At 41.2% G+C, this 26,815-nt stretch overlaps 2 protein-coding genes and 1 long non-coding RNA gene across 6 annotated transcripts in view; 2 read left to right on the top strand and 1 right to left on the bottom strand.

The window, feature by feature from the left end:
* Positions 1 to 6,566, top strand: part of gucy1b1 (guanylate cyclase 1 soluble subunit beta 1) — a 28,290-nt gene extending 21,724 nt beyond the window's left edge. For all 4 annotated transcript variants that reach the window (XM_041874644.2, XM_041874642.2, XM_041874643.2 and 1 more), the window contains 2 exons: positions 5,106 to 5,260; positions 5,507 to 6,566. In XM_041874644.2, coding sequence (XP_041730578.1) covers positions 5,106 to 5,260; positions 5,507 to 5,639 — 288 coding nt within the window. In that variant the 3' untranslated portion in view covers positions 5,640 to 6,566. The remainder of the gene's footprint in view (positions 1 to 5,105; positions 5,261 to 5,506) is intronic.
* LOC121562343 lies at positions 3,046 to 5,132 on the bottom strand. The gene is made up of 2 exons (XR_005999484.2): positions 5,048 to 5,132; positions 3,046 to 4,421 (listed from the first exon to the last, which is right to left on the bottom strand). It is a non-coding gene; the product is annotated as an uncharacterized LOC121562343 (long non-coding RNA).
* Positions 6,567 to 22,251: 15,685 nt separating the features above from the next.
* fabp2 (fatty acid binding protein 2, intestinal) lies at positions 22,252 to 24,259 on the top strand. The gene is made up of 4 exons (XM_041875191.2): positions 22,252 to 22,365; positions 22,785 to 22,957; positions 23,515 to 23,622; positions 23,964 to 24,259. Exons 1-4 carry the CDS (start codon positions 22,299 to 22,301, stop codon positions 24,012 to 24,014), a joined length of 399 nt encoding a protein of 132 aa, XP_041731125.1. The 5' UTR covers positions 22,252 to 22,298; the 3' UTR covers positions 24,015 to 24,259.
* The last annotated feature ends 2,556 nt before the right edge of the window (positions 24,260 to 26,815 follow it).

Here is a 26,815-nt window from a genome sequence, read left to right as displayed (position 1 = left end):
TAGGCAAGAAAGAGGAACACTGAACTAGACTAATCAATTGTACAAATCCATTGCTCTTAGTCCATGAAGGGGAGTAGCCGAGTGCAGATCATTGGAAGAAAGGATCCTGACCTGTCTGATGGTGGGCAGCTTGGTCAGCAGCATCTGGAAGGCAGGAGAGGGCAACTTCTGCTGGAGGAGCTGCTGGGGTTGCCCATACACAGCAATGACATCATAGTTTCCTCAGGGTTGGAACACAAAATAGATTAGTTGAAAGCCACACTGTCAGGTCTGGGGCAAATGAGCTAATATAGAAAAGGCTTTTCTTTTAAAAATAACTTTTGTAGCCTTCAAATCAGACAACAGGAACTCATAAGAATCAGACTGATTCCAGCCCATATCATAGATCATCTGCCCCCTTACAGAGTCTCTGATACTGTCCCTTGCGGGATATAATAATTAAATACTGTAACGTAGACAATATTTACTGGCATGCAAATGAAAGCTTGACTTGCAATAAACAAAATGTCACATACAATAACTTTTCCCAGTCCCTGCCACTGAAAAACATCTCCACAGCATGATGCTGCCACCACCATGCTTCACAGTAGGGATGGTGCCAGGTTTCCTCCAGACATGACGCTTGGCATTCAGCCCAAAGAGTTTAATCTTGGTTTCATCAGACCAGAGAATCTTGTTTCTCATGGTCTGAGGGTCTTTAGGTGCCTTTTGGCAAACTCCTAGCGGGCTGTCACTTATGTGTATTAAAGTAGTTACAAGTTTTCATTTTGGTCTCATATTCCTAGCACACAATGATTGCATCAAGCTTGTGACTCTACAAACTTGTTAGATGCATTTGCTGTTTGTTTTGGTTGTGTTTCAGATTATTTTGTGCTCAATAGAAATGAATGGTAAATAATGTATTGTGTCATTTTGGAGTAACTTTTATTGTAAATACGAATAGAATAGGTTTCGAAACACTTTACATTAATGTGGATGCTACCATGATATTTGTGCATCTGTAACTTTCTCACTCATGATTATTCACGATTCATTCAGGATTATTCGTAATCATGGTAACATCCACATTAATGTAGAAGTGTTTAGAAACATATTCTATTCTTATTTACAATGAAAGTGACTCAAAAATGACACAATAAATTATTTACACACACAATAATCACAAAAAAATCTGAAACACAACTAAAACAAACAGCAAATGATTCCAACAACTTTGTAGTCACAAGCTTGATGTAGTCATGGCATGCTATGAATATGGGACCAAATACTTAACTTTTGACTACTTTAATACACATATACAGTGTAAGTGAATTTGTCACAATACTTTTGGTCCCCTAAAATGTGGGGACTATGTAAAAAAAAAAGTGATATAATTTCTAAACGGTTCACCCGATATGGATGAAATACCCTCAAATTAAAGCTGACAGTCTGCACGTTAACCTCATAGTCATTGTATAATTTCAAAGTGCTGGAGTACAGAGCCAAAACAACAACAAAATTGTCAATGTCCCAATACTTTTGGAGCTCACTTCAAACGTAAGAAGTAACGGTAGGCTCCTTAAGAGAACATATTGGGCTAGTGCTACATGTGTTCATTGTTCTGTGAAGATGCCCTCCAGTGTTGTCCGCCACTACTCTCCTGCAGCCACATCTGGAACTCCTAAACAGACAGACAGATAGACAGAGAGACCTGCTCTCGACCCAACAAAAAACGTGTAACAAAATGTTCTATTGTAAATGTAAATGTAAATGTATTGTACATATGATGTCACACTATATAGTCTGATGACATGCTTTCAGATAATCCCCTTGTTTTTGAATAGCCACATACCATTAGTGATCCCCTAGAGTAACTTTAGTGCATCAAGCTTGCTAGCTATCAGTGGTAGAAAATAAATAACCATGCTAGTTATCCAACTAATTGTTTCAATGCACCTTCCAAATGTTTTTTTTTACCAATACCATGGTACTGGTGCAAATACCATGGTATTTTCCTGCCATGGTAGTGACCAAAAAAACATGATAGTACCATGGTATTTTTTTCATTGTACTACCATGGCAGGAAAATATCATGGTATTTGCACCAGTGCCATGGTATTTTCCTGCCATGGTAGTGACAAAACATTTTTTTCGTTGTACTAGCTACCATGGTACAAAAATTAACTATGGGAGTACAATGAAAAATAAAGTAGTGTTGTGCACCCTCTTAAACTTTGGGACCTGGATAGTGTATGGTGAGAAGAATGAATGGATTCTGAAACCTTGAAGATTTAAAATAATTAGTTTATCTGGTGCTTCTTTCTTCAATACAGTTTTCAGTTGACTCTCTCTCATTCAACTGACTAGGCTACTCTTATGCATTTCTAAATAGCCAACATACTGTACTAAAAAACGATTTGTAAAATAGTATTAATTATCATCTTATCTTATAAATACATTTTCATCAATTCTCAACATATCCATAACAACAGCAAGTTACAATGTTTCCCTTTGTTTACACTCTGTGTGTGAACATTCATTGTCGCCATGACTATGACAGGCTATCTTGACTGGCGCTAACTTTAGCTGACGTTATCTTCTATGCTAATGGTATTTTTTAAAATTCATTAAACTATCAAAACATTATAAAAAATAACAATGATATAATGGCACTCCACTTAACTTGGTGTTTCATTTCCTATGCTTATAACTCGCTCACTGTGATGATAACATTTAAAATAATCTGTTTATCTGGTGCTTCTCTCTTCAGTTTTCAGTTGGCTTTCTCATTCAACTGACTCACTGACTCACTGACTAGGCAGGCCGAAACAAGCTACAGTTGTCAGGGCTAAAGTTGTAATTTGGAGATGTGCAAGTTTGTAGATATATGTCTATGTTTGGTTTTGTTAGTCCTGTTAATAAGAAAGTGAGATAAGTAAATAGTAAGGATATGATGCAAGATACTTGATATCACAAATCATAAATCCAGGAAATTATAATCAGATTTCATTCATGAAATCATAAGCATATTTCATTCACAAAATATATCATATTACATAAAAAAAAATTATAAGAATATTGAGATATATTGTCTCTAATTTAATCATCTCTATTTTATCGTCCCGTCTCAGAAATTAGTGAATGATTTATTTTGGTCGCTTTACCCCCTAGTATTTTTAAGCATCAAGTATTTGTCAACTCTTCTTCAAAAAAGCCACCGTCCACATAAGACATTGTAAGAGCTGTAACTTTGATGTTACACAGCAGACTTTTTGTTTAACTGACGGATTGAGTTTGTTATTGTATCAGTGACTCTTGGAGACTTGGCATTGGAAAATCACATCTGGCTAACAAAACATTGTTTATCAGACATATGGCATGGGGTGGAGAGGATCCCAGTTTGGCAGTAGAAACAACCTCCAATCATCTCACTGCCTGAGGTTAAAAATAGGTCCCCATTGCACTTCATCCTAAACATTTAGTGTTCAGCTTGTGTTCTGTTCTCACTGTTCGAGCACTGAAGGTCTTGAAACCGTAAGGGACACGAGTAGAGCGTCTGCTACATTCACGAGAATGTTTATGGGTTTGTTATTTGATTTAGAGTTGAAATATTTCATCTCATTGTACGTGTCCTTTCACCTTACACATAGTTTTAAATGTAAAAAAAACAACGTAAGGTGACAAACACCAACCGCCAACTGCAGAGGAATTTTAATTCATTACATTATGTAGGCATATGTAAACAAATGACATGTATTTACACTAGTGTAACAATTTCAATCATGGCACCAGTTATTGAAGGTATGTCATGTTCTCTCTTTTCATGAGCTCATCTGGCTAGGCACACAGAGCCAGTGCCACTTTTAAACAGTGTAAAGACTTCTTATTTGTCAAATGAAATGGATCCTCGCGCAATAAGGGGTGGAGGGGGCTGGCACAGTCATATAAATATACTAATATACTCAGACCACGGCAATTTGACTGGTACACTCAATTCCTAATTCTATGGGCACAGTCCCATCAGGGACGGATTACCTAACGGGCACACAGGGCACAGGGTTGGGGGCCCCCTGGAAGTCGGGCCCCCCCTAGATAGCATATGAACACGTTATTAGCCATGGCAAAATGTCTGGAATTGCAGGAGATTATCTTTAAAACTGCAGAATTTCCTCAGCCTCATGGCAAAATGGGTAGAATGACATTAGCTATAAAACTGCACATTTTTCTCTGCACCATAGCAAGTGTGTAGAATTGCAGGACGTTAGCCCCCCCCTTCAAAAAACATTTGCCCACTGGAAGTAGGTGCCCCGGGGCCCCAGATGTGGTAGTCCGGCCCTGAGTCCCATAGAGCTGTAGAGAACTGTAGAGATCCTGAGAAAGCTTGACCTTGTAACACCTCCAAACTAATGTTCCAGAAAAACAATGGTCGCAGTTGTTTCAACCTGCTCACATTTAGACACATGGCAGAGATGTTAAAAACAACAACATTACAGCAGATACATTGTTAAACATTCCATGACCAACGACTAGTTATCTTGTCTCTGGTGTTTATCCATGTCTTTGTGGAACACAAATCATCAACCCTGTCTATTGTTTAACGTTGGCTTAACATTTGGTTACAAAGATGTAAATGTCATGGTGGGTGTATCGGCCTCGTATGTAAACAGTACATTTACTATAGACAGTCGGTTCCAAAATGGTTAGCTATATGGAAGTTATAATGGTAGGAATGTTGTGTGAATTATCTGATGCATAATGGGTTATTACATGGCAGGTGATCAGCCACTGAACAGTCCAAACAGCTTGATGAAGTCGATAGATTCATGCACACTGTTCAGCATGTGCCAATATTATGGGAATCCAGGGATTTAAAAAAAGTTTTTTTAAACAGAGGTTAATCCCGCTCTTCCTTTAGTATGTTTCATGCTTTATTAGACAGACATAAAACAGATGGTGGGACACAGGCAGGTAGTCCCACCATCAAAAAAAAGGTAGGGTTGAAATGGGGATCAAACCCTGGTCTCCAGTGGGGCGGCATGTACATATGCTGTCCAGGAGTGTTACTTACTCGACCGTGGCTCTGTATGGGAAACCCCGTTTTCTTGAGCATCCCCTTCTCTCTCTAGATAACCATTGGGATCCACACAGGAGAGGTGGTAACTGGGGTCATAGGTCAAAGGATGCCCCGCTACTGCCTGTTTGGAAATACTGTCAACCTCACCAGCCGTACAGAAACCACAGGAGAGAAGGGAAAAATCAACATTTCAGAATATACTTACAGGTAAGGATAATAATGGCTTTATTTAGATGAATGAGACATTGCTGTGAAGTGCTGATCCATTCTTTGTAAGATCGTACATGGCATGGTATATTACTGTTGCTGATCCTGTCCTTCAACCTCTCCGTATGTGTGTGTGTCTTGGGGGTTGGGCAAAAAAAAAAAAAACGTCTTCTTCTTTTGAAGCAGCCTTTGGAAACAACAAATTGTTGAATTCTGTGAAAATGTGGGAAATACCTTTGATTTCAGGTGTTTGCAGTCGGCAGAGAATGCTGACCCCCAGTTTCATTTGGAGTACCGAGGACCCATCACCATGAAAGGCAAGAAGGAGCCCATGAATGTGTACTTTCTGTCTCGCAAAAGTACTGAAAGCGACGTTTGATCATAAAAGTTTTCCCCTTTCCCCAGTGGGCAAAATGCATAAAGGTGTAATTTTTGGGTTCTAATTTGTTTTTTGGGGGTTGAAGAGATGTCAGATAACCAAATTAGAACCAAGAGAAGATGTCATTTTCTGGTCGCTAAAAATACATTTTACAATCAGTATAAAACCGGGCCATAACCTATGCCTGACCAATTTTGCTCACTGGGTCACTTGTCAGTTTCAAGAAGCTGCTGTATCTGAAGACATAACCATTTTACGATCTAGAAATATACCTTGTTCTCTCCTTCACCAACAGTTATTTTTATTGTTGGTATGTATGTTTGTTTCAAGTGACAAATAAGGTCGATTATAGGTTTAATTTAGTATGATATGACACAGATGAAGAACCTATTTTTATGGATAAACTGTAGGTACGGGCATGTATTGTAATCCAATGTTCTGTATTTTTTTTCTCTATCCATTCCAGCATTTGAAGTAGTATTTTACCCTCAAGGTATTCTGTATTCTATGTATTTATTCACTAATGTTGTATCTGTGCACTGATTTTATTTATTATTTTAATTTGTGGTATAATATACATGTATAGGCCAAAATGTATAGGCCAAATCATAATCTCAACTGTGAATTCCATATTCTGTAGGACACACTGAACGTTTGGTATAATGTATTAAACACATGAAAGATTTCACTTAACCATCCAAATAAATTTTAACACCAATATGCAGTGTTGTGGAGTAGTGAACTACATGTAGTTCAACTAGTAATTTAAGTACATTTTGCAGTAGCTATGTGGTAGATGTACTCAATTTAAATCTAGGTCCTGTTTTCAGTAATTAATGACTTTCTTTGCCATGTAGTGCTGTAGCTAACTACTGGAACTAAACACTACTCTTTTTGCAAAAATAAAATAAAATATGGGTGAAGTAGGCAATCATTTCCTTTCTTTCTTTTTGTAGTCTATGACATTTCAGATTTACATATCATAATTTTCACGATTTGGATGTAGAGAACTACTTTTTCAAAGTGACTTTAGTTAAGTAAACTATATTTTTCTTAAGGGTAGCTTTAGTGTAGCTTAACTTCTTCCAGTGTGAAGTAATTGGTGGCTTGGTAAACTATTGGTAGCTTGGTAAACTATATTTTCAGAGTAGCTTCCCGAACACTGCCAATACATTGTTCTGGAAGTAACATTTATTTTGAACTGCACTCACCCAAAAAATCGTGTTAATGTGCAAGTGCCTCACAACGTGGCATGCTATTGCGCAGGAGAAGACTATTGTTTTTGCCTACATTAATTCACTGTTTGTTTCATTGATGATTTTTATTGAATAAAAAGAGGCTACCAGATCTGTGGTATTGTATATTTGTTAGTTTTTTATTCCTTATTTCCACGCTGGCATGTAATGGGGATTGTTGGTAGCCTGGTGGAACCAGCAGAGATCGGGCTGCTTCCACCAGGCTAGATAGTTGGGACAATAATAGGAGAAATGTATCAAATATTTGAATAGGGGTAGACTGCCAAGGAATTGCGTGAGGCAAGAGGTAATTCTACTGTACATACACTACTGTACCAACTGAGCAGAGGAATTAGAAAACAGTTCATGCATTTTGAACAAAGTCACTGTTCGCAACTGAAATAGTCAACCTTGCAGAGGCAGAGGAAGTCATCCTTGGTTAATGCGCCCTCAAGCGGCCAGTTGTAGAACTGTTGATACTTACTGACAGATCAGAGCCTTCACTCCATAGCTTTAATTTGTTGAAATAACAGAGTACACAAAAAAGGAAATACATTTTTACATCCTCAATGATTTTCTTTTCTTTCTATCCTAGTATTGAGGTACATATCATATAGATATCTACACACATCAATACAAATGAAAACTCAGGTACATAATCAATCAGACAACAAAATAAATTAAAGCTAGCCATATCCTATAAAATAAATCTAATCTAATTTTATTGGTTGTGTACACATATTCTGCAGATGTTATCGCAGGTGTGGTGAAATGCTTATGTCTCTAGCTCCAACAGTGCAGGAATACCTAACAATACACACAAAAAATAAGGTTGTGTATGCACCTACTGTGTATTTCATTTTCTCCAAAGTGAGACTTTGTAACATGCTATTAACCCATTGATTGTAAGATGGTGGGTTTGGCTTTTTCCAGTGTTCCAAGTTTCTGGCAATCAGACAGACATATGCCAAGGCATTTGTTTCTGCCTTTGCTATTCCTGGACTACCAGAGATTGTCCCAAAGATAGCTATCAGTGGGTCATGACTTATACAGTAAGTACCTGTGTTATATATGATAGTGCATAAAAAATAGCATCCCAATAGTCTGCTATATGTGCAAACCAAAACATATGCGCAGGAGTTGCAGTGGTATGCTGGCATCTTCGACATTAAGGGGTCAACTTGGGAGTAGAATTTAGCCAGTTTGGCATTAGTATAGTGACTTCTTTGTATCACTTTGAAGTGTGTAATAACATGCCTGGTACAGTGCATTCGGAAAGTATTCAGACCGCTTGACTTTTTCCACATTTTGTTACGTTACAGCCTTATTCTAAAATGGATTCAATTGTTTTGTTTTTCCCCTCAATAATCTACACACACAAAAAAACGGAAATATCACATTTATATAAGTATTCAGAACCTTTACTCAGAACTTTGTTGAAGTACATTTGGCTGTGATTACAGCCTCAAGTATTCTTGGGTATGACGCTACAAGCTTGGCACACCTGTATTTGGGGAGTTTCTCCCATTCTTCTCTGAAGATCCTCTCAAGATCTGTCAGGTTGGATGAGGAGAGTCGCTGCACAGCTATTTCCAGGTCTCTCCAGAGATGTTAGATTTGGTTCAAGTCCGGGCTCTGGCTGGGCCACTCAAGGACATTCAGATACTTGACCCGAAGCCACTCCTGCATTGTCTTGGCTGTGTGCTTAGGGTTGTTGTCCTGTTGGAAGGTAAACCTTCACTCCAGTCTGAGGTTCTGAGCGCTCTGGAGCAGATTTTCATCAAGGATCTCTCGGAAGGATAGAACAGCAGCCTCTGGTAAGTCAAGGGGTGGCAGTCTATGTATATTTGTAAACAACAGCTGGTGCACGATATCTCGTGGTTTTGCTCGCCTGAGGTAGAGTATCTCACGATAAGCTGTAGACCACACTATCTACCAAGAGAGTTTTCATCTATATTCTTTGTAGCTGTCTATTTACCACCACAAACCGATGCTGGCACTAACACCGCACTCAATGAACTGTATACGGCCATAAGCAAACAGGAAAACGCTCATCCAGAGGCGGCGCTCCTAGTGGACGGGGACTTTAATGCAGGGAAACTTAAATCCATTTTACCTCATTTCTACCAGCATGTTAAATGTGCAACCAGAGGGGAAAAAAACTCTAGACCACCTTTACTCCACACACAGAGACACAAACAAAGCTCTCCCTTGCCCTCCATTTGGCAAATCTGATAATAATTATATCCTCCTGATTCCTGCTTACAAGCAAAAACTAAAGCAGGAAGCACCAGTGACTCGGTCAATAAAAAAGTTGTCAGATGAAGCAGATGCTAAGCTACAGGACTGTTTTGCTAGCACAGACTGGAATATGTTCCGGGACTCTTCTGGTGGCATTGAGGAGTACACCACATCAGTCACTGGCTTCATCAATAAGTGCATTGATGACATCGTCCCCACAGTGAATGTACGTACATACCCCAACCAGAAGCCATGGATTACAGGCAACATCCTCACTGAGCTAAAGGGTAGAGCTGCCGCTTTCTCTAACCCGGAAGCTTATAAGAAATCCCGCTATGCCCTCTGATGAACCATCAAACAGGCAAAAAGTCAATACAGGACTAAGATCGAATCGTGCTACACAGGCTCTGACGCTCGTCGGATGTGGCAGGGCTTGCAAATTATTACAGACTACAAAGGGAAGCACAGCCGCGAGCTGTGCAGTGACACGAGCCTACCAGATGAGCTAAATTACATCTATGCTTGCTTCGAGGCAAATAACACTGAAACATGCATGAGAGTATCAGCTGTTCCGGACGACTGTGTGATCACACTCTCCGTAGCTGATGTGAGTAAGACCTTTAAACAGGTCAACATTCAAAAGGCCGCAGGGCCAAACGGATTACCAGGACGTGTACTCCGAGCATGCGCTGACCAACTGGCAAGTGTCTGTAATACCAACATGTTTCAAGCAGACCACCATAGTCCCTGTGCCCAAGAACACTAAGGTAACCTGCCTAAATGACTACCGACCCAGAGCACTCACGTCTGTAGCCATGAAGTGCTTTGTAAGGCTAGTCATGGCTCACATCAACACCATTATCCAACAAACCCTAGACCCACTCCAATTTGCATACCGCCCCAACAGATCCACAGATGATGCAATCTCTATTGCGCTCCACACTGCCCTTTCACACCTGGACAAAAGGAACACCTATTTGAGAATGCTATTCATTGACTACAGCTCAACGTTCAACACCATAGTGCCCTCAAAGCTCATCACTAAGCTAAGGATCCTGGGACTAAACACCTACCCCTGCAACTGGATCCTGGACTTCCTGACGGGCCGCCCCCAGGTGGTAAGGGTAGGTAACAACACATCCGCCACGCTGATCCTCAACACGGGGGCCCCTCAGGGGTGCGTGCTCAGTCCCCTCCTGTACTCCCTGTTCACGCATGACTGCATGGCCAGGCATGACTCCAACACCATCCTTAAGTTTGCCGATGACACAACAGTAGTAGGCCTGATCACCGACAACGACGAGACAGCCTATAGGGAGGAGGTCAGAGACCTGGCCATGTGGTGCCAGGACAACAACCTCTCCCTCAACGTGATCAAGACAAAGGAGATAATTGTAGACTACAGGAAAAAGAAGAGGACCGATCACGCCAAGTCTAGGTCCAAGAGGCTTCTTTTACACTGCTGCTACTCTCTGTTTATTATCAATGCATAGTCATTTTAATAACTCTACCAACATGTACATATTACCTCAATTACCTCGACTAACCGGTGCCCCGGCACATTGACTCGGTACCGGTACCCCCTGTGTATAGCCTTGCTATTGTTATTTTTACTGCTGCTCTTTAATTATTTGTTACTTTTATTTCGTATTATTTTATATTGTATTTTTTTGTGATTTTTTTGTGGTATTGTTTCTTAAAACTGCATTGTTGGTTAAGGGCTTGTAAGTAAGCATTTCACTGTATGGTCTACACCTGTTGTATTCGGCGCATGTGACAAATACAATTTGATTTGATTTGATTTGACTTTGCTCCGTTCATCTTTCCCTCAACCTCACTAGTCTCCCAGTCCCTGCTACTGAAAAACATCCCCACAGCATGATGCTGCCACCACCATGCTTCACCGTAGGGATGGTGCCAGGTTTCATCCAGACGTGATGCTTGGCATTCAGGCCAAAGAGTTCAATCTTGGTTTAATCAGACCAGAGAATCTTGTTTGTCATGGTCTGAGAGTCCTTTTGTCCAACTCCAAGCGGGCTGTCATGTTTCTTTTACTGAGGAGTGGCTTCCGTCTGGCCACTCTACCATAGAGGCCTGATTGGTGGAGTGCTGCAGAGATGGTTGTCCTTCTGGAAGGAACTCTGAAGGTCTGTCAGAGTGACCATCGGGTTCTTGGTCACCTCCCCCGATTGCTCAGTTTGGCTGGGCAGCCAGCTCTAGGAAGAGTTTAAGTGGTTTCAAACTTCTTCCATTTAAGAACGATGGAGGCCACTGTGTTCTTGGGGACCTTCAATGCTGCAGACATTTTTTGGTACCCTTCCCCAGATCTGTGCCTCGACACAATCCTGATCTCGGAGCTCTACGGACAATTCCTTCGACCTCATGGCTTGGTTTTTGCTCTGACATGCACTGTCAACTGTGGAACCTTATATAGACAGGTGTGTCCCTTTCCAAATCCTGTCCCATCAATTGAATTTACGACAGGTGGACTCCAATCAAGTTGTAGAAACATGGCATGGATGATCAGTGGAAACAGGATACACCTGAGCTCAATTTCGAGTCTCATAGCAAAGGGTCTGAATGCTTTTGTAAATACGTTTTTTAAAAAAAATGCTTTCGCTTTGTCATTATGGGGTATTGTGTGTAGATTGATGAGGAAAACATTTAATTTAATCAATTTTAGAATAAGGCTGAAACAGAACAAAATGTAGAGAAAGTCAAGGGGTCTGAATACTTTCCGAATGCACTGTACATATAGAAATAGAGGGGCCTTTCTGAAAGGGGTCACATATTTTAGCCCTGCTGATGTGTGACTCAGGTTGTGACCCTGAAGTTGAGTATCTGATGTTATCCATTAGCAAGTAAAGAGAGCCTGAGTGGTCTCTCAGTCTCAGTCATATTGCTTAGCCTTTAGCCTAGCAGGTTAACTTTCTCTTCTTTAGAGGATGCACATCAAGATGGCAGGCCCGAATTCCAAATAGGAATACTTTTATAGTGTAACTCAGGCTATGATTCATTCCGATCGTGCCTTGTCGACAATGAACCCTTTAAAGAAAATGTTCCCGCATTTGCAGAGACCACATTCACGGTCAATTCTGCATATGTTGGCACAATCGGAAAATACCTTTAAATTGCGCGTTGTCGAAAAAGCGCGATCGGATTGAATAGTGACCTTAGTATTTTCTCCATTCACCAAAAGAGTAAAATGTTTTTCACCAGATGTGCAGTTTTATCAGCTTTACAAACATTCATGTGAAGTGTGATTATGTTATGAATGTTGCAATTTTATTTTTAATGTGCTGTGATTCACAATTTTAAAAAGCACTCACACTTCTGAGTTATCTCGTTGTAGGTTATCATGGGAGTAATTTGTTCACTTAAAAGAAAATAGAAACCAGCACACTGTTCTTGCTAGTATGGCTTATTTTATTCAAGTTTAGCCTACGTGGCGTCCTCTTGACCTTTCTTCTGAGCTTTTTGATGTGCCGTGCTCAAATGCAATTGGATGCTTGATATCAAATCATTTGTAATGTCTCAAGTTTTGAGGGAGCGTGCAATTGGCATGCTGATTGCAGGAATGTCCACCAGAGCTGTTGCCAGAGAATTGAATGTTCATTTCTTTACCATAATGTCGTTTTAGGGAATTTGGCAGTATGTCCAACCAGCCTCACAACCGCAGACCACGTGTATGGCGTCGTGTGGGCGAGCGGTTTGCTGATGTCAAATTGATAAGGACCACCCATACACAAAAATGTATGCACGCATGACTGTAAGTCGCTTTGGATAAAAGCGTCTGCTAAATGGCATATTATTATTATTATTATTATTATAAGATAATAAGATCCAGAGGCCCATTGTGAGGCCCATTTTTTAAAGGTATCTGTGACCAACAGATGCATTTCTGTATGCCCAGTCATGTGAAATCCATAGATTAGGGCCTAATGAATTTATTTAAATTGACTGATTTCTTCATATGAACTGTAACTGTAATCTTTGAAATTGCTGCATGTTGCGTTTATATTTTTGTTCAGTATATAATGATATACATATAACCAAACATATAATGATTTGACTCCTTTCTGAAAGTTAGTCCCACACATTTTCAATTTTCAATTGCTCATCTCTCACTTTAGACCCCTTTCAGCACAAATAACCAACAGACCCTAAAAGAGTGTGTGAGAGAGAGAGAGAGAGAGAGAGGCGAGAGAGAGAGAGAGAGAGAGAGAGAGAGAGAGAGAGAGAGAGAGAGAGAGTAGGAGACAGAAACAGAGAGAGAGAGAGAGAGAGAGAGAGAGAGAGAGAGAGAGAGAGAGAAAGTGGGGCAGGGAAGAGGCAAGATCTGCTTTTCAGATCTAAAAGAGAGCGAGAGAGTGAGAAAGTGGGGTTTGGAGACACACACACACACACATAATTGTAACTAATATCTGATGTTTGTTTTTCAGAGGTTGTGATCAGATGATTCCCAGGTGTTAAATTACTGAGCTCTGCTACTACTACTCTACTACTACTACTACTACTAATACTACTACTACTACTACTACTACTGCTGCTGCTGCTGCTGCTGCTACTACTACTACTACTACTACAACTACAACTACAACTACTACTACTACTACTACTACTACTATTACTACTTGTCTACTACTACTACTACTACTACTTCTAGTAGGAGTAGGAGCAGCAGCAGTACTGCTCTACTAAATAGATGGAAATCAGTGACTAATTTTTTATAACAAAGGAACTATCCTGTACATCCGAAGCACAGCCCTTGTAAACAGATCTGCAACCACAAATAACTATGTGATAGTAAAGGGCAAAGGATGTCGGAACAATACCCTTGCATATTGTATGATCATTGAAGGGACAACTCCCATTATATCCAATCACAGCTATTGGCACTACACAGTGGTGACTTGTGTAGCCTTGAGGAAATAGCAGTCCGCTCCACCGGTGCCCAGTCCAGCTCCGGTCAGCGGCTCCAGTCCAGACCATGATGTCAGCCCCTCTCCAGGTTCGGGGTCTCCCACACCAGGGTCCAGACTGGGCCTGGCGTATCGTGGGAGGAAGGAGAGGGGAAGCAACGCGCCGAGGTCTAGACCAGACCAGGGGCGAAACAGGGAGGCGAAGAGTGAGAGGTCGTCACGCCCTGAGCCGGATACGCCTCCGAGGCGGAATGCCCACCCAGCCCCTACCCTGTTATGTTTATGTTGTGCGGTCGGAGTCCGCACCTTTGGGGGGGGTACTGTCACGCCCTGACTCAGGGGACGCTTATCTGTTGAGTCAGGGTGTGTATATTCTATGTTGTGTAGTTCTATGTTTTCTATCTAGTATGGGTATTTCTATGTTGGCCGGTGTGGTTCCCAATCAGAGGCAGCTGTCGCTCGTTGTCTCTGATTGGGGACCATACTTAGGCAGCCTATTGGCACTATTGAGTTGTGGGATCTTGTTCCGTATAAGGTATGTTGTTTGTGTCTACCTTGGACTTCACGTTTCGTTTATTGTTTTGTTGAGTGTTTATTAAGTTTAAATAAACATGTATGCATATCACGCTGCGCCTTGGTCTGACCCGTCTATGAATGATCGTGACAGATGATCAGTGGAAACAGGATACACCTGAGCTCAATTTCGAGTCTCATAGCAAAGGGTCTGAATGCTTTTGTAAATAAGTTTTTTTTTAAATATGCTTTCGCTTTGTCATTATGGGGTATTGTGTGTAGATTTATGAGGAAAACATTTAATCAATTTTAGAATAAGGCTGAAACAGAACAAAATGTGGAGAAAGTCAAGGGGTCTGAATACTTTCCGAATGCACTGTACATATAGAAATAGAGGGGCCTTTCTGAAAGGGGTCACATATTTTAGCCCTGCTGATGTGTGACTCAGGTTGTGACCCTGAAGTTGAGTATCTGATGTTATCCATTAGCAAGTAAAGAGAGCCTGAGTGGTCTCTCAGTCTCAGTCATATTGCTTAGCCTTTAGTCTAGCAGGTTTACTTTCTCTTCTTTAGAGGATGCACATCAAGATGGCAGGCCCGAATTTCAAATAGGAATACTTTTATAATGTAACTCAGGCTATGATTCATTCCGATCGTGCCTTGTCGACAATGAACCCTTTAAAGAAAATGTTCCCGCATTTGCAGAGACCACATTCACGGTCAATTCTGCATATGTTGGCACAATCGGAAAATACCTTTAAATTGCGCGTTGTCGAAAAAGCGCGATCGGATTGAATAGTGACCTTAGTATTTTCTCCATTCACCAAAAGAGTAAAATGTTTTTCACCAGATGTGCAGTTTTATCAGCTTTACAAACATTCATGTGAAGTATGATTATGTTATGAATGTTGCAATTTAATTTTTAATGTGCTGTGATTCACAATTTTAAAAAGCACTCACACTTATCTCGTTGTAGGTTTTCATGGGAGTAATTCGTTCACTTAAAAGAAAATAGAAACCAGCACACTGTTCTTGCTAGTATGGCTTATTTTATTCAAGTTTAGCCTACGTGGCGTCCTCTTGACCTTTCTTCTGAGCTTTTTGATGTGCCGTGCTCAAATGCAATTGGATGCTTGATATCAAATCATTTGTAATTTTTTTTTTTTTTACAGATATCGATATGGCCTTTCCACATTGATGCCTATCACTACTACTGAGTATAATGCTGTTAATGATTAACCTCCCACATCTACGTTGTTGAGTAATGTTCCCTTGATTGATTACATCACTACAGCTAAAATAGAAAGGCATCTTCCAAAGTCAACATTGGAGCTACAGTAGCTTCTTTGAGGTGTATGTAAAGGTCATGTGAAGTTTGCTAATGGCAAACAGTGTCCAGAAGGATCTCTTAGGATGACAGTTGTGTCATGTCTGCACACTGCACAGTACACATTAATTCATTAATTAATTCATTTCGAGACTTCTGGAATGAATCATTGTGTACCATGGTGAATATGGTACAATTCTTTAGTGGGAAAAAACCTGACATACTGTAGGTAGCATAAAAAGTTGAAATGGTGCTAGATATGGAATAATTTTTCCATCTATTAACCTATATTTTCATTTTAAAGAAAGCTACACAAATTTGTAGAAATGAACAGTAGAAACACAGCACCCAAGTGGCACACAAAAACCAATCCATTCATTACAGCCAATGTTCTCCTACACGTCAGATTAGGGCTCCCGAGTGGCGCAGCGGTCTAAGGCACTGCATCTCAGTGCTTGAGGCGTCACTACAGACTCCCTGGTTCGATTCCAGGCTGTATCAAAACCGGCCGTGATTGGGAGTCCCATAGGGCGGCGCACAATTGGCCCAGCGTCGTCCGTGTTTGGCCGGTGTAGGCCGTCATTGTAAATAAGAATTTGTTCTTAACTGACTTGCCTAGTTTAATAAAGGTACAAAAAATAAATCTCAATGGCTCTTTTTGTGGCAGACTACCTAAACTGAGGGCACTTTAACGGAAAAGAGCATCTGCTATTCTCCTATGGGACAGTAAAGATGTCACAATAATTGATCTGTTAGGGCTTACACTATCCCTGTGCAATATTAACTGACAACTACAAAGGTCCTCATGTATCGGTCAAGTAGTGGGAAGACTAAGGTTAAAGTCTTAATAGAACCAAACTTTATCAGAGATGCAGATGATTCAGATAGGCAAGAGAGAGACAATGGTTAAGATCCAAGGCCACCGATGTGAACTAGTCCCTAACAGATAACTGTCCTTATCATGACATCTTTACTGTCCTATAGGAGAATAGCAGATGTGCTTCTTAAAGTGCCCTCAGTTTAGGTGGTCTGCCACAGAGAACCAGTGGGAAAAGAATCTGACGTCCATAGACAAAAGGAAAAATAGGCAGCGCTATCTACGCACGAGCAAAAGGCAAGAATGACGTCAAGTTCATGGTGAAAGTTTATGTTGATCTTTATTGTCCCTTATAAGACATGGGCCAGAGGGCCACATTTCACATATTGGTCCACTCTGGGATGGCATAGTCTAATGATGAGTTTCATTAAGGTCCATGTCTATGGGTTATGTTTTGGCTACACACGAGCAAAAGACAAGAACAATTTCAAGTTCATGAAGGTTACATTTATCTTTATTGTTCCATAGTCATTGGGCCAGAGGGGAACATTTCACACATTGGTCCACTCTGGGCGGCCAAAGTCTAAAAATATTTTTTATTGAGGTCAATGTCTGTGGGTTATATTTTAGTATGATAACCACTTTTCGGAGGTAGCTAAATTGTGGTTATCACTGCATTAATGTTATGACCCCAATGCGGTTATTTGTTTCAACAGGATTAAGGGTATGAAATGAAATGTTTTATTATAAGACAACAATCTTCTCAAAATAAGGTATTGATAAGTCATAATACAACACAAAATAAGGTATGAAACAATTGGAATGGTAATGAATTCTCCATGGGCCCCACAGGGTAAAGTTGATACATTAGGAATTTTGAGGTATATCGGGCCAGAATGGGCAGTATTGGGAAGTGCTCTATTGTGACATGGTACCTTGATAATAACTAACGCCAAATTTCACACACAACAAGGAGACCCATTGAGGAAGTATTTTAGTTATATAGAGTCATCATATATTTAGGTACATTTGATCTGCAGGCAGGGTGACAGCCCACTACATACAATACAAACCAAAGAGACAATATAAACAATACATAATGTAAAATAAATACATAATATATATATATATATACAGCACATTGTGCTTTTGAATAAATATACATGATTAGGAAGAAATAGTAAAATATTAAATTAAATAATTTGAGGCGATTGGAAACAGTTTATTTTAAGGTTTACTTGATTGAAAAAAAAAAACATTTATAAAGGGGTTTAAATGTAGTTTATGAACTGTTATTTATTAGTTTATGGATGAAATACTTACAGTGGCTTGCGAAAGTATTCACCCCCCTTGGCATTTTTCCTATTTTGTTGCCTTACAACCTGGAATTAAAATTGATTTTTGGGGGGTTTGTATCATTTGATTTACACAACATGCCTACCACTTTGAAGATACAATATATTTGTTATTGTGAAACAAACAAGAAATAAGACAAAAAAACTGAAAACATAAGCCTGCATAATTATTCACCCCCCCCAAAGTCAATACTTTGTAGAGCCACCTTTTGCAGAAATTACAGCTGCAAGTCTCTTGGGGTATGTCTCTATAAGCTTGACACATCTAGCCACTGGGATTTTTGCCCATTCCTCAAGGCAAAACTGCTCCAGCTCCTTCAAGTTGGATGGGTTCCGCTGGTGTACAGCAATCTTTAAGTCATACCACAGATTCTCAATTGGATTGAGGTCTGGGCTTTGACTAGGCCATTCCAAGACATTTAAATGTTTCCCCTTAGTGTTGCTTTAGCAGTATGATTAGGGTCATTGTCCTGCTGGAAGGTTAACCTCCGTCCAGGTCTCAAATCTCTGGAAGACTGAAACAGGTTTCCCTCAAGAATTTCCCTGTATTTAGCGCCATCCATCATTCCTTCAATTCTGACCAGTTTCCCAGTCCCTGCCGATGAAAAACATCCCCAAAGCATGATGCTGCCACCACCATGCTTCACTGTGGGGATGGTGTTCTCGGGGTGATGAGAGGTGTTGGGTTTGCGCCAGACATAGCATGTGGGAGACTCGCCAAAAATGTTAGTCTCATCTGACCAGAGTACCTTCTTCCATATGTTTAGGGAGTCTCCCACATGCCTTTTGGCGAACACCAAACGTGTTTGCTTATTTCTTTCTTTAAGCAATGGCTTTTTTCTGGCCACTCTTCCGTAAAGCCCAGCTCTGTGGAGTGTACGGCTTAAAGTGGTCCTATGGACAGATACTCCAATCTCCGCGGTGGAGCTTTGCAGCTCCTTCAGGGTTATCTTTGGTCTCTTTGTTGCCTCTCTGATTAATGCCCTCCTTGCCTGGTCCGTGAGTTTTGGTGGGCGGCCCTCTCTTGGCAGGTTTGTTGTGGTGCCATATTCTTTCAATTTTTTTATAATGGATTTAATGGTGCTCCGTGGGATGTTCAAAGTTTCTGATATTTTTTTAAATAATCCAACCCTGATCTGTACTTCTCCACAACTTTATCCCTGACTTGTTTGGAGAGCTCCTTGGTCTTCATGGTGCCGCTTGCTTGGTGGTGCCCCTTGCTTAGTGGTGTTGCAGACTCTGGGGCCTTTCAGTACAGGTGTATATATACTGAGATCATGTGACACTTAGATTGCACACAGGTGGACTTTATTTAACTAATTATGTGACTTCTGAAGGTAATTGGTTGCACCATATCTTATTTAGGGGCTTCATAGCAAAGGGGGTGAATACATATGCACGCACCACTTTATTATTTTTAGAATTCTTCGAAACAAGTTCTTCTTTTCATTTCACTTCACCAATTTGGTTTATTTTGTGTATGTCTATTACATGAAATCCAAATAATAATCCATTTAAATTACAGGTTGTAATGCAACAAAATAGGAAAAACGCCAAGGGGGGTGAATACTTTCGCAAGGCACTGTATGCATAAATTTTTTAAGTGTAACCAAAAGATGGCCCTGTACTCACAAAATCTGGTCACAATGCGGACACATTGGACACATTTTAATGCCAAGTGTAGGCATGGCAAATGTTGATCCTAGATTATAACTGCTACTCTGTGGTAACATGCTATATGTTTGTCAGGAGAAAACCATGTCTCTCTGTTGATTTGAGGGGATTTTAGTTGATCACACAACACAATGCTACAGATGTCTCAAGTTTTGAGGGAGCGTGCAATTGGCATGCTGACTGCAGGAATGTCCACCAGAGCTGTTGCCAGAGAATTGAATGTTCATATCTTTACCATAAGCCACCTCCAATGTCGTTTTAGGGAATTTGGCAGTATGTCCAACCAGCCTCACAACCGCAGACCACGTGTATGGCGTCGTGTGGGCGAGCGGTTTGCTGATGTCAAATTTGTGAACAGAGTGCCCCATGGTGGCGGTGGGGTTGTGGTATGGGCAGGCATAAGCTATGGACAATGAACACAATTGCATTTTATCGATTGCAATTTGAATGCACAGAAATACTGTGATAAGATCCAGAGGCCCATTGTGAGGCACATTTTTTAAAGGTATCTGTGAACAACACATGCATTTCAGTATGCCCAGTCATGTGAAATCCATAGATTAGGGCCTAATGAATGTATTTAAATTGACTGATTTCTTCATATGAACTGTAACTCAGTAAAATCTTTGAAATTGCTGCATGTTGCGTTTATATTTTTGTTCAGTATATAATGATATACATATAACCAAACATATAATGATTTGACTCCTTTCTGAAAGTTAGTCCCACACATTTTCAATTTTCAATTGCTCATCTCTCACTTTAGACCCCTTTCAGCACAAATAACCAACAGACCCTAAAAGAGTGTGTGTGAGAGAGACAGAGAGAGAGAGAGAGAGAGAGAGAGAGAGAGAGAGAGAGAGAGAGAGAGAGAGAGAGAGAGAAAAGCCATCACCTACAGAGAGATGAACTTGGAGAAGAGTCCCCTAAGTAAGCTTGTCCTGAGCCTCTGTTCACAAACACAAACAGACCCCACACAGCCCCAGGACAACAACAACAACAACAACAACAACACAATTAGACCCAACCAAATCATGAGAAAACAAAAAGAGAATTACTTGACACATTGGAAAGAACAAACAAAAAAACAGAGCAAACTAGAATGCTATTTGGCCCTAAACAGAGAGTACACAGTGGCAGAATACCTGACCACTGTGACTGACCCAAACTTAAGGAAAGCTTTGACTAGGTACAGACTCAGTGAGCATAGCCTTGCTATTGAGAAAGGCCGCCGTAGGCAGACCTGGCTCTCAAGAGAAGACAGGCTATGTGCACACTGCCCACAAAATGAGGTGGAAACTGAGCTGCACTTCCTAACCTCCTGCCAAATGTATGACCATATCAGAGACACATATTTCCCTCAGATTACAGCGATCCACAAAGAATTCGAAAACAAACCCAATTTTGATAAACTCCCTTATCTACTGGGTGAAAAACCACAGTGTGCCATCACAGCTGCAAGATTTGTGACCTGTTGCCACAAGAAAAGGGCAACCAGTGAAGAACAAACACCATTGTAAATACAACCCATATTTATGTTTATTTATTTTCCCATTTGTACTTTAACTATTTGCACATTGTTACAACACTGTATATATACATAATATTCTTTTGAAACTTCTGAGTGTAATGTTTACTGTTAATATTTATTGTTTATTTCACTTTTGTTTACTATCTACTTCACTTGCTTTGGCAATGTTAACACACGTTTCCCATGCCAATAAAGCCCTTAAATTGAAATTGAAATTGAATTGAGAGAGAGAGAGAGAGAGAGAGAGAGAGAGAGTTGGAGACAGAGAGAGAGAGAGAGAGAGAGAGAGAGAGAGAAAACAGAGAGAGAGAGAAGGGGGGCAGGGAAGAGGCAAGATCTGCTTTTCAGATCTAAAAGAGAGCGAGAGAGTGAGAAAGTGGGGTTTGGAGACACACACACACATAATTGTAACTAATATCTGATGTTTGTTTTTCAGAGGCTGTGATCAGATGATTCCCAGGTGTTAAATTACTGAGCTCCGCTACTACTACTCTACTACTACTACTACTACTACTACTAATACTACTACTACTACTACTACTACTACTGCTGCTGCTGTTGCTGCTGCTACTACTACTACAACTACTACAACTACTACTACTACTTGTCTACTACTACTACTACTACTTCTAGTAGGAGTAGGAGCAGCAGCAGTACTGCTCTACTAAATAGATGGAAAACAGTGACTAATTTTTTATAACAAAGGAACTATCCTGTACATCCGAAGTACAGCCCTTGTAAACAGATCTGCAACCACAAATAACTATGTGATAGTAAAGGGCAAAGGATGTCGGAACAATAGCCTTGCATATTGTATGATCATTGAAGGGACAACTCCCATTATATCCAATCACAGCTATTGGCACTACACAGTGGTGACTTGTGTAGCCTTGAGGAAATATGAGCTTTACACAGCCACATCAGCATATGAGATAGGGGAGAGTGATAAGAAAGTGACCTAACACGGGCCATGGTTTAAAAGGCCAGGTGGTAGGCTAAGGCAGGTCACTCTTTAGAGTAGAGCCAGTCCACCCTTCCAGCAACCATGACCTACAACGGCACTTGGAAAGTAGACCGCAGCGAGAACTATGAGAAATTCATGGAGCAGATGGGTAAGAGATCGATAGTTTTTGGAAAATTAGTTTTGGGGGAAAGACACTTTGGGCACAAATTGACTTTTGGTGGATGTTTGAAAGCAAAGACAAGTAGGCCTACAAAATGTATACATAAACAGGCATACAATGTGCATTTAATGCAAATAAAGTAACTTAACTTTTTGTACCACAGGCAATTCAGTGGTGTGTTTGTATAAAAGCTATTTTTTATGCATTAAATGCCTTTAGATTAGAGGACTATGTTTGTGTTCTGACATGTTATATGTACCTTGCACCTAAGGCACTGTAAAATGAATGCATAATATCTAGCCAGGTGCTGCACTGTAATGCATCCAGATTAAATATATTGTATAGTCGTTTGCGCATGGCTCAATGAGATATGGGGTTGGACACATGGATTGTGTGTCTGTTCACAGGTGTAAACATGGTCAAGAGGAAGCTGGCTGCTCACGATAACCTCAAGATCAACCTTGAACAAACTGGAGACAAGTTTGTCGTGAAGGAGGCCAGTACTTTCCGCACGCTGGATCTGGAATTTACCCTGGGAGTCACCTTTGAATACGCCCTTGCAGATGGGACAATGCTATCAGTAAGCAATGCATTTATACAGTATTATATAGTATTATATTCTTGCAGCCATACACACAATGGCTGTGGAAGAGCCTAGGCATAGTTGTTATGTTGATGCATAGTGTATTCCCAGGAGAATAAATTAGTAACAACATAATTGAATGGGTGCATACCACAATTCCAAAGATTTTATTCCTATCTGGTATTTCCAATAACAAAAGTGTATTGCATTATTTTTCTGTGCTCCGAAAGCTATTGAGAAGCGATTCAGTACTTGATAATGAGTTGCAAAGTACAGGGACATTTTTATTTCTCAATGAAACAGTACAGTCCCATGTCCACACTAGGATACCAGTTAGAACACGTTCAAAATACATTGCTTCATTATGTACAGTATGCTACTGTGCATATAGGAACATAGGCCTGATGAAGTATAAAACCTTTCAGCAACCAGATGAATACGATATAGAAATCTTTTGAGATGTGCAGCATGACTGCAACAAAGATTACTTGGAATGTTGCCACTTGATTCTTGGACCAGTATCATGATGAATTATTTGACCTTTCATCCCTCAGGGTTCATGGGGCATGGAAGGAGACATGATGAAAGGCACATTCACCAGAAAAGACAACGGAAAGGTGCTGACAACTACCAGAGCCATTGTTGGAGATGAACTTGTACAGGTTAGTTGCCCTCTCTGGAAAATGTTCTTTGTATGTGAAAAAAAGGGTATATGCACCCTGTTTTACACACCCTAAATGAAAACCTGCATAAAACATATTTACACTTCTGAAGAAGAAAACAGGCAGCAGACCTTGGCCAAATGCTTGAAAGTACCTAGCTTTATTTACCTTGGAGTTTGCAATGTTGGGACTATTCCATTGGTTCAATTGTCCAGGGCAAACCAAATCAAGTGCAGCATTTGACAGATTGAAGTATTTGTCATGTATATGGATTTGAACCAGGTCTAATTGTAGGATATTTTTGTTGTCATAATGACATATATATACTCTTCCTCCAACAGAACTACAGCTATGATGGAGTCGAAGCCAAGAGAATTTTCAAGAGGGGTTAGAGGAAACCGATCAACCAATCCAACCACTAAGACCAAGAAGAGCTACATTCGAATCCAGAATGATACCATTGTGACAATGAACATTTTACAACCTTTCCTAAGCCATTGGATCACTTCAGGTCTTTGTAACGCCAACATAATTATTAGCTGTACAAAATGCACTGTTTGGAATAGAAATGTATAAAGCAGGTTCGATTTGCACTTCAAGTTTTGATATTTTAAGAAGTAAACACATTTTTGAATGATTTATGGACTGATTTTTGACTTTCTCAATGTCCACATAATGTATGCAGATATTTCAGAATATTCAAGATTAGAGGAGTACAAGCACACTAGTGCAATACGCTATTGCCAATGCATCCTTTCACAGCATTATAAGGCTGCGTTGAGACAATGACTTATCAATGACCCAAATCCAGATAATTTAATCCCTACAATTGTGTCGCTGAGTTGTCATAATGCTTCAGCAAATGTACATTATCCTAGGGGCATTGGAAGACACAATGTAAGTAACCTAATTTATGTCCCTCTTACTGCCCTGAATGCCTCTGCTGATCCTTCAGCTATTGTATGCAGTAATCATATGCCTATGAACCAGAGTAATACTGTTAGCACTGAGATGGTGTGTCCTATTAGGAAGTCCACTGTGTGCAGCTCAGCCTGCACTAATAAAAATAACCCAAGCATGTCTACCTCTGCTAAGCTTCCCAGTAAAGCAAGAAAAACAAAAAATAGCCCACGTTAACATATGTAGCTTAAGAAACAAGGTTCATGAAATCAATAATTTGCTAGTAACAGATGACCTTCATATTCTGACAATCTCTGAAACTCCCTTAGATAATACCTTTGATGATACAGTGGTAGCAATACATGGTTATAAGATCTACAGAAAATACAGAAATGCCAAAGGTGGAGGTGTGGCTGTTTATATTCAGAACCACATTCCTGTAAAGCTTAGAGAGGATCTCATATTAAATACTGTTGAAGTAATATGGCTACAGGTTCATCTGCCTCTGTGACGAGGTGTGAATGAAGGAGTCAGGCGCAGGAGGTAACATACCGAAGTCCAGAGTTTAAACAATTTACATAAATCAAACGCCCCAAGCGTCAAACGAAACTATTACAAGGGAAAACATCCAACTTGGCATAAACACAGTGAATAGTAGCTCAACCGAGCTACATGCTCTCACAACAAACAATCACTCACAAAGACAAGGGGAAAAGAGGGAACACTTATACACATACTAATTAGGGGAATGAGCACCAGGTGTGTGTGATTGACAAGACATGTGGAGTGATGAGAATGGGATCGGCAGTAGCTAGTACTCCGGTGACGAAGCCTGCCCGAACCAGGAGGGGGGGCAGCCTCGGCGGAAGTCGTGACAGTAACCCCCCCCCCGACGCGCGGCTCCAGCAGTGGACGGCCAAGAGGACGCGGAGCAGGGCGAGCCGGATGGCAACGGTGGAAATCCCTCAACAGGGAGGGATCGAGGATGTCCCACCTTGGGAACCAGCACCGTTCCTCCAGACCGTACCCCTTCCACTCCACGAGATACTGAAGGCCCCCCACCCGACGCCTCGAATCCAGGATAATAATAAATAATAATATGCCATTTAGCAGACGCTTTTATCCAAAGCGACTTACAGTCGTGCGTGCATAAATGTTTGTGTATGGGTGGTCCCGGGGATCGAACCCACTACCTTGGCGTTACAAGCGCCGTGCTCTACCAGCTGAGCTACAGAGGACCACAGTACGGATGGAACGGACCGAGTACGCCGGAGCCCCCTCAATGTCCAGAGGAGGTGGAGGAACCTCCCGTACCTCAGACTCCTGGAGCGGACCAGCTACCACCGGCCTGAGGAGAGAAACATGAAATGAGGGGTTAATACGGTAATCAGGGGGGAGTAACAACCTGTATTTCACCTCGTTTATTCTCCTAAGGACTTTAAACAGCCCCACAAACCGTGGGCTCAGCTTCCGGCAGGGCAGGCGGAGGGGCCAGTCATCCACTGCAGGAGCCTCGGTCTGGCTCTGGTACCACGGTGCCAGGACCGGTTGGTAACGCAAAACACATTGGAAGGGTGTTAGGTTAGTGGAGGAGTGGCGGAGAGAGTTCTGAGCATATTCTGCCCATGGCAGGAACACCGACCACTCCCCCGGCCGGTCCTGACAGTAGGTCTGCAGGAACCTACCCACATCTTAATTCACCCTCTCCACCTGCCCATTACTCTTGGGGTAAAATCCAGAGGTCAGGCTGACCGAGACCCCCAGACGTTCCATGGACGCCTTCCAGACTCTAGACGTGAACTGGGGACCTCGGTCGGACACTATATCCTCTGGTACCCCGTAGTGACGGAAGACGTGAGTAAACAGAGCCTCCACAGTTTGTAGGGCCGTGGGGAGACCGGGCAGAGGAAGGAGGCGGCAGGACTTTGAAAAGCGGTCCACAACGACCAGGATAGTGGTGTTACCTTGGGAGGGGGGAAGATCAGTGAGAAAATCAAAACTCAGGTGAGACCATGGTCATTGTGGAACTGGTAAAGGTTGTAGCTTACCTGCTGGGAGGTGCCTAGATGCCTTACTCTGGGCGCACACTGAGCATGAGGAAACATACACCCTCACGTCCTTAGCCAAGGTAGGCCACCAGTACTTCTCGGTCAGGCAGCGCATTGTACGACCGATACCTGGATGACCAGAGGAGGGTGACGTGTGTGCCCAGAAAATCAGACGATCACGGATAAGCGCAGGCAGGTACTGCAGCCCAGCTGGACACTGCAGTGGGGATGGATCTGTGCGTAAT

Source organism: Coregonus clupeaformis, unplaced genomic scaffold (genome assembly GCF_020615455.1).
Source record: "Coregonus clupeaformis isolate EN_2021a unplaced genomic scaffold, ASM2061545v1 scaf0287, whole genome shotgun sequence".
In the NCBI taxonomy this organism is placed as follows: Eukaryota; Metazoa; Chordata; class Actinopteri; order Salmoniformes; family Salmonidae; genus Coregonus; species Coregonus clupeaformis.
This window is presented reverse-complemented; position numbering and strand designations above follow the sequence as displayed.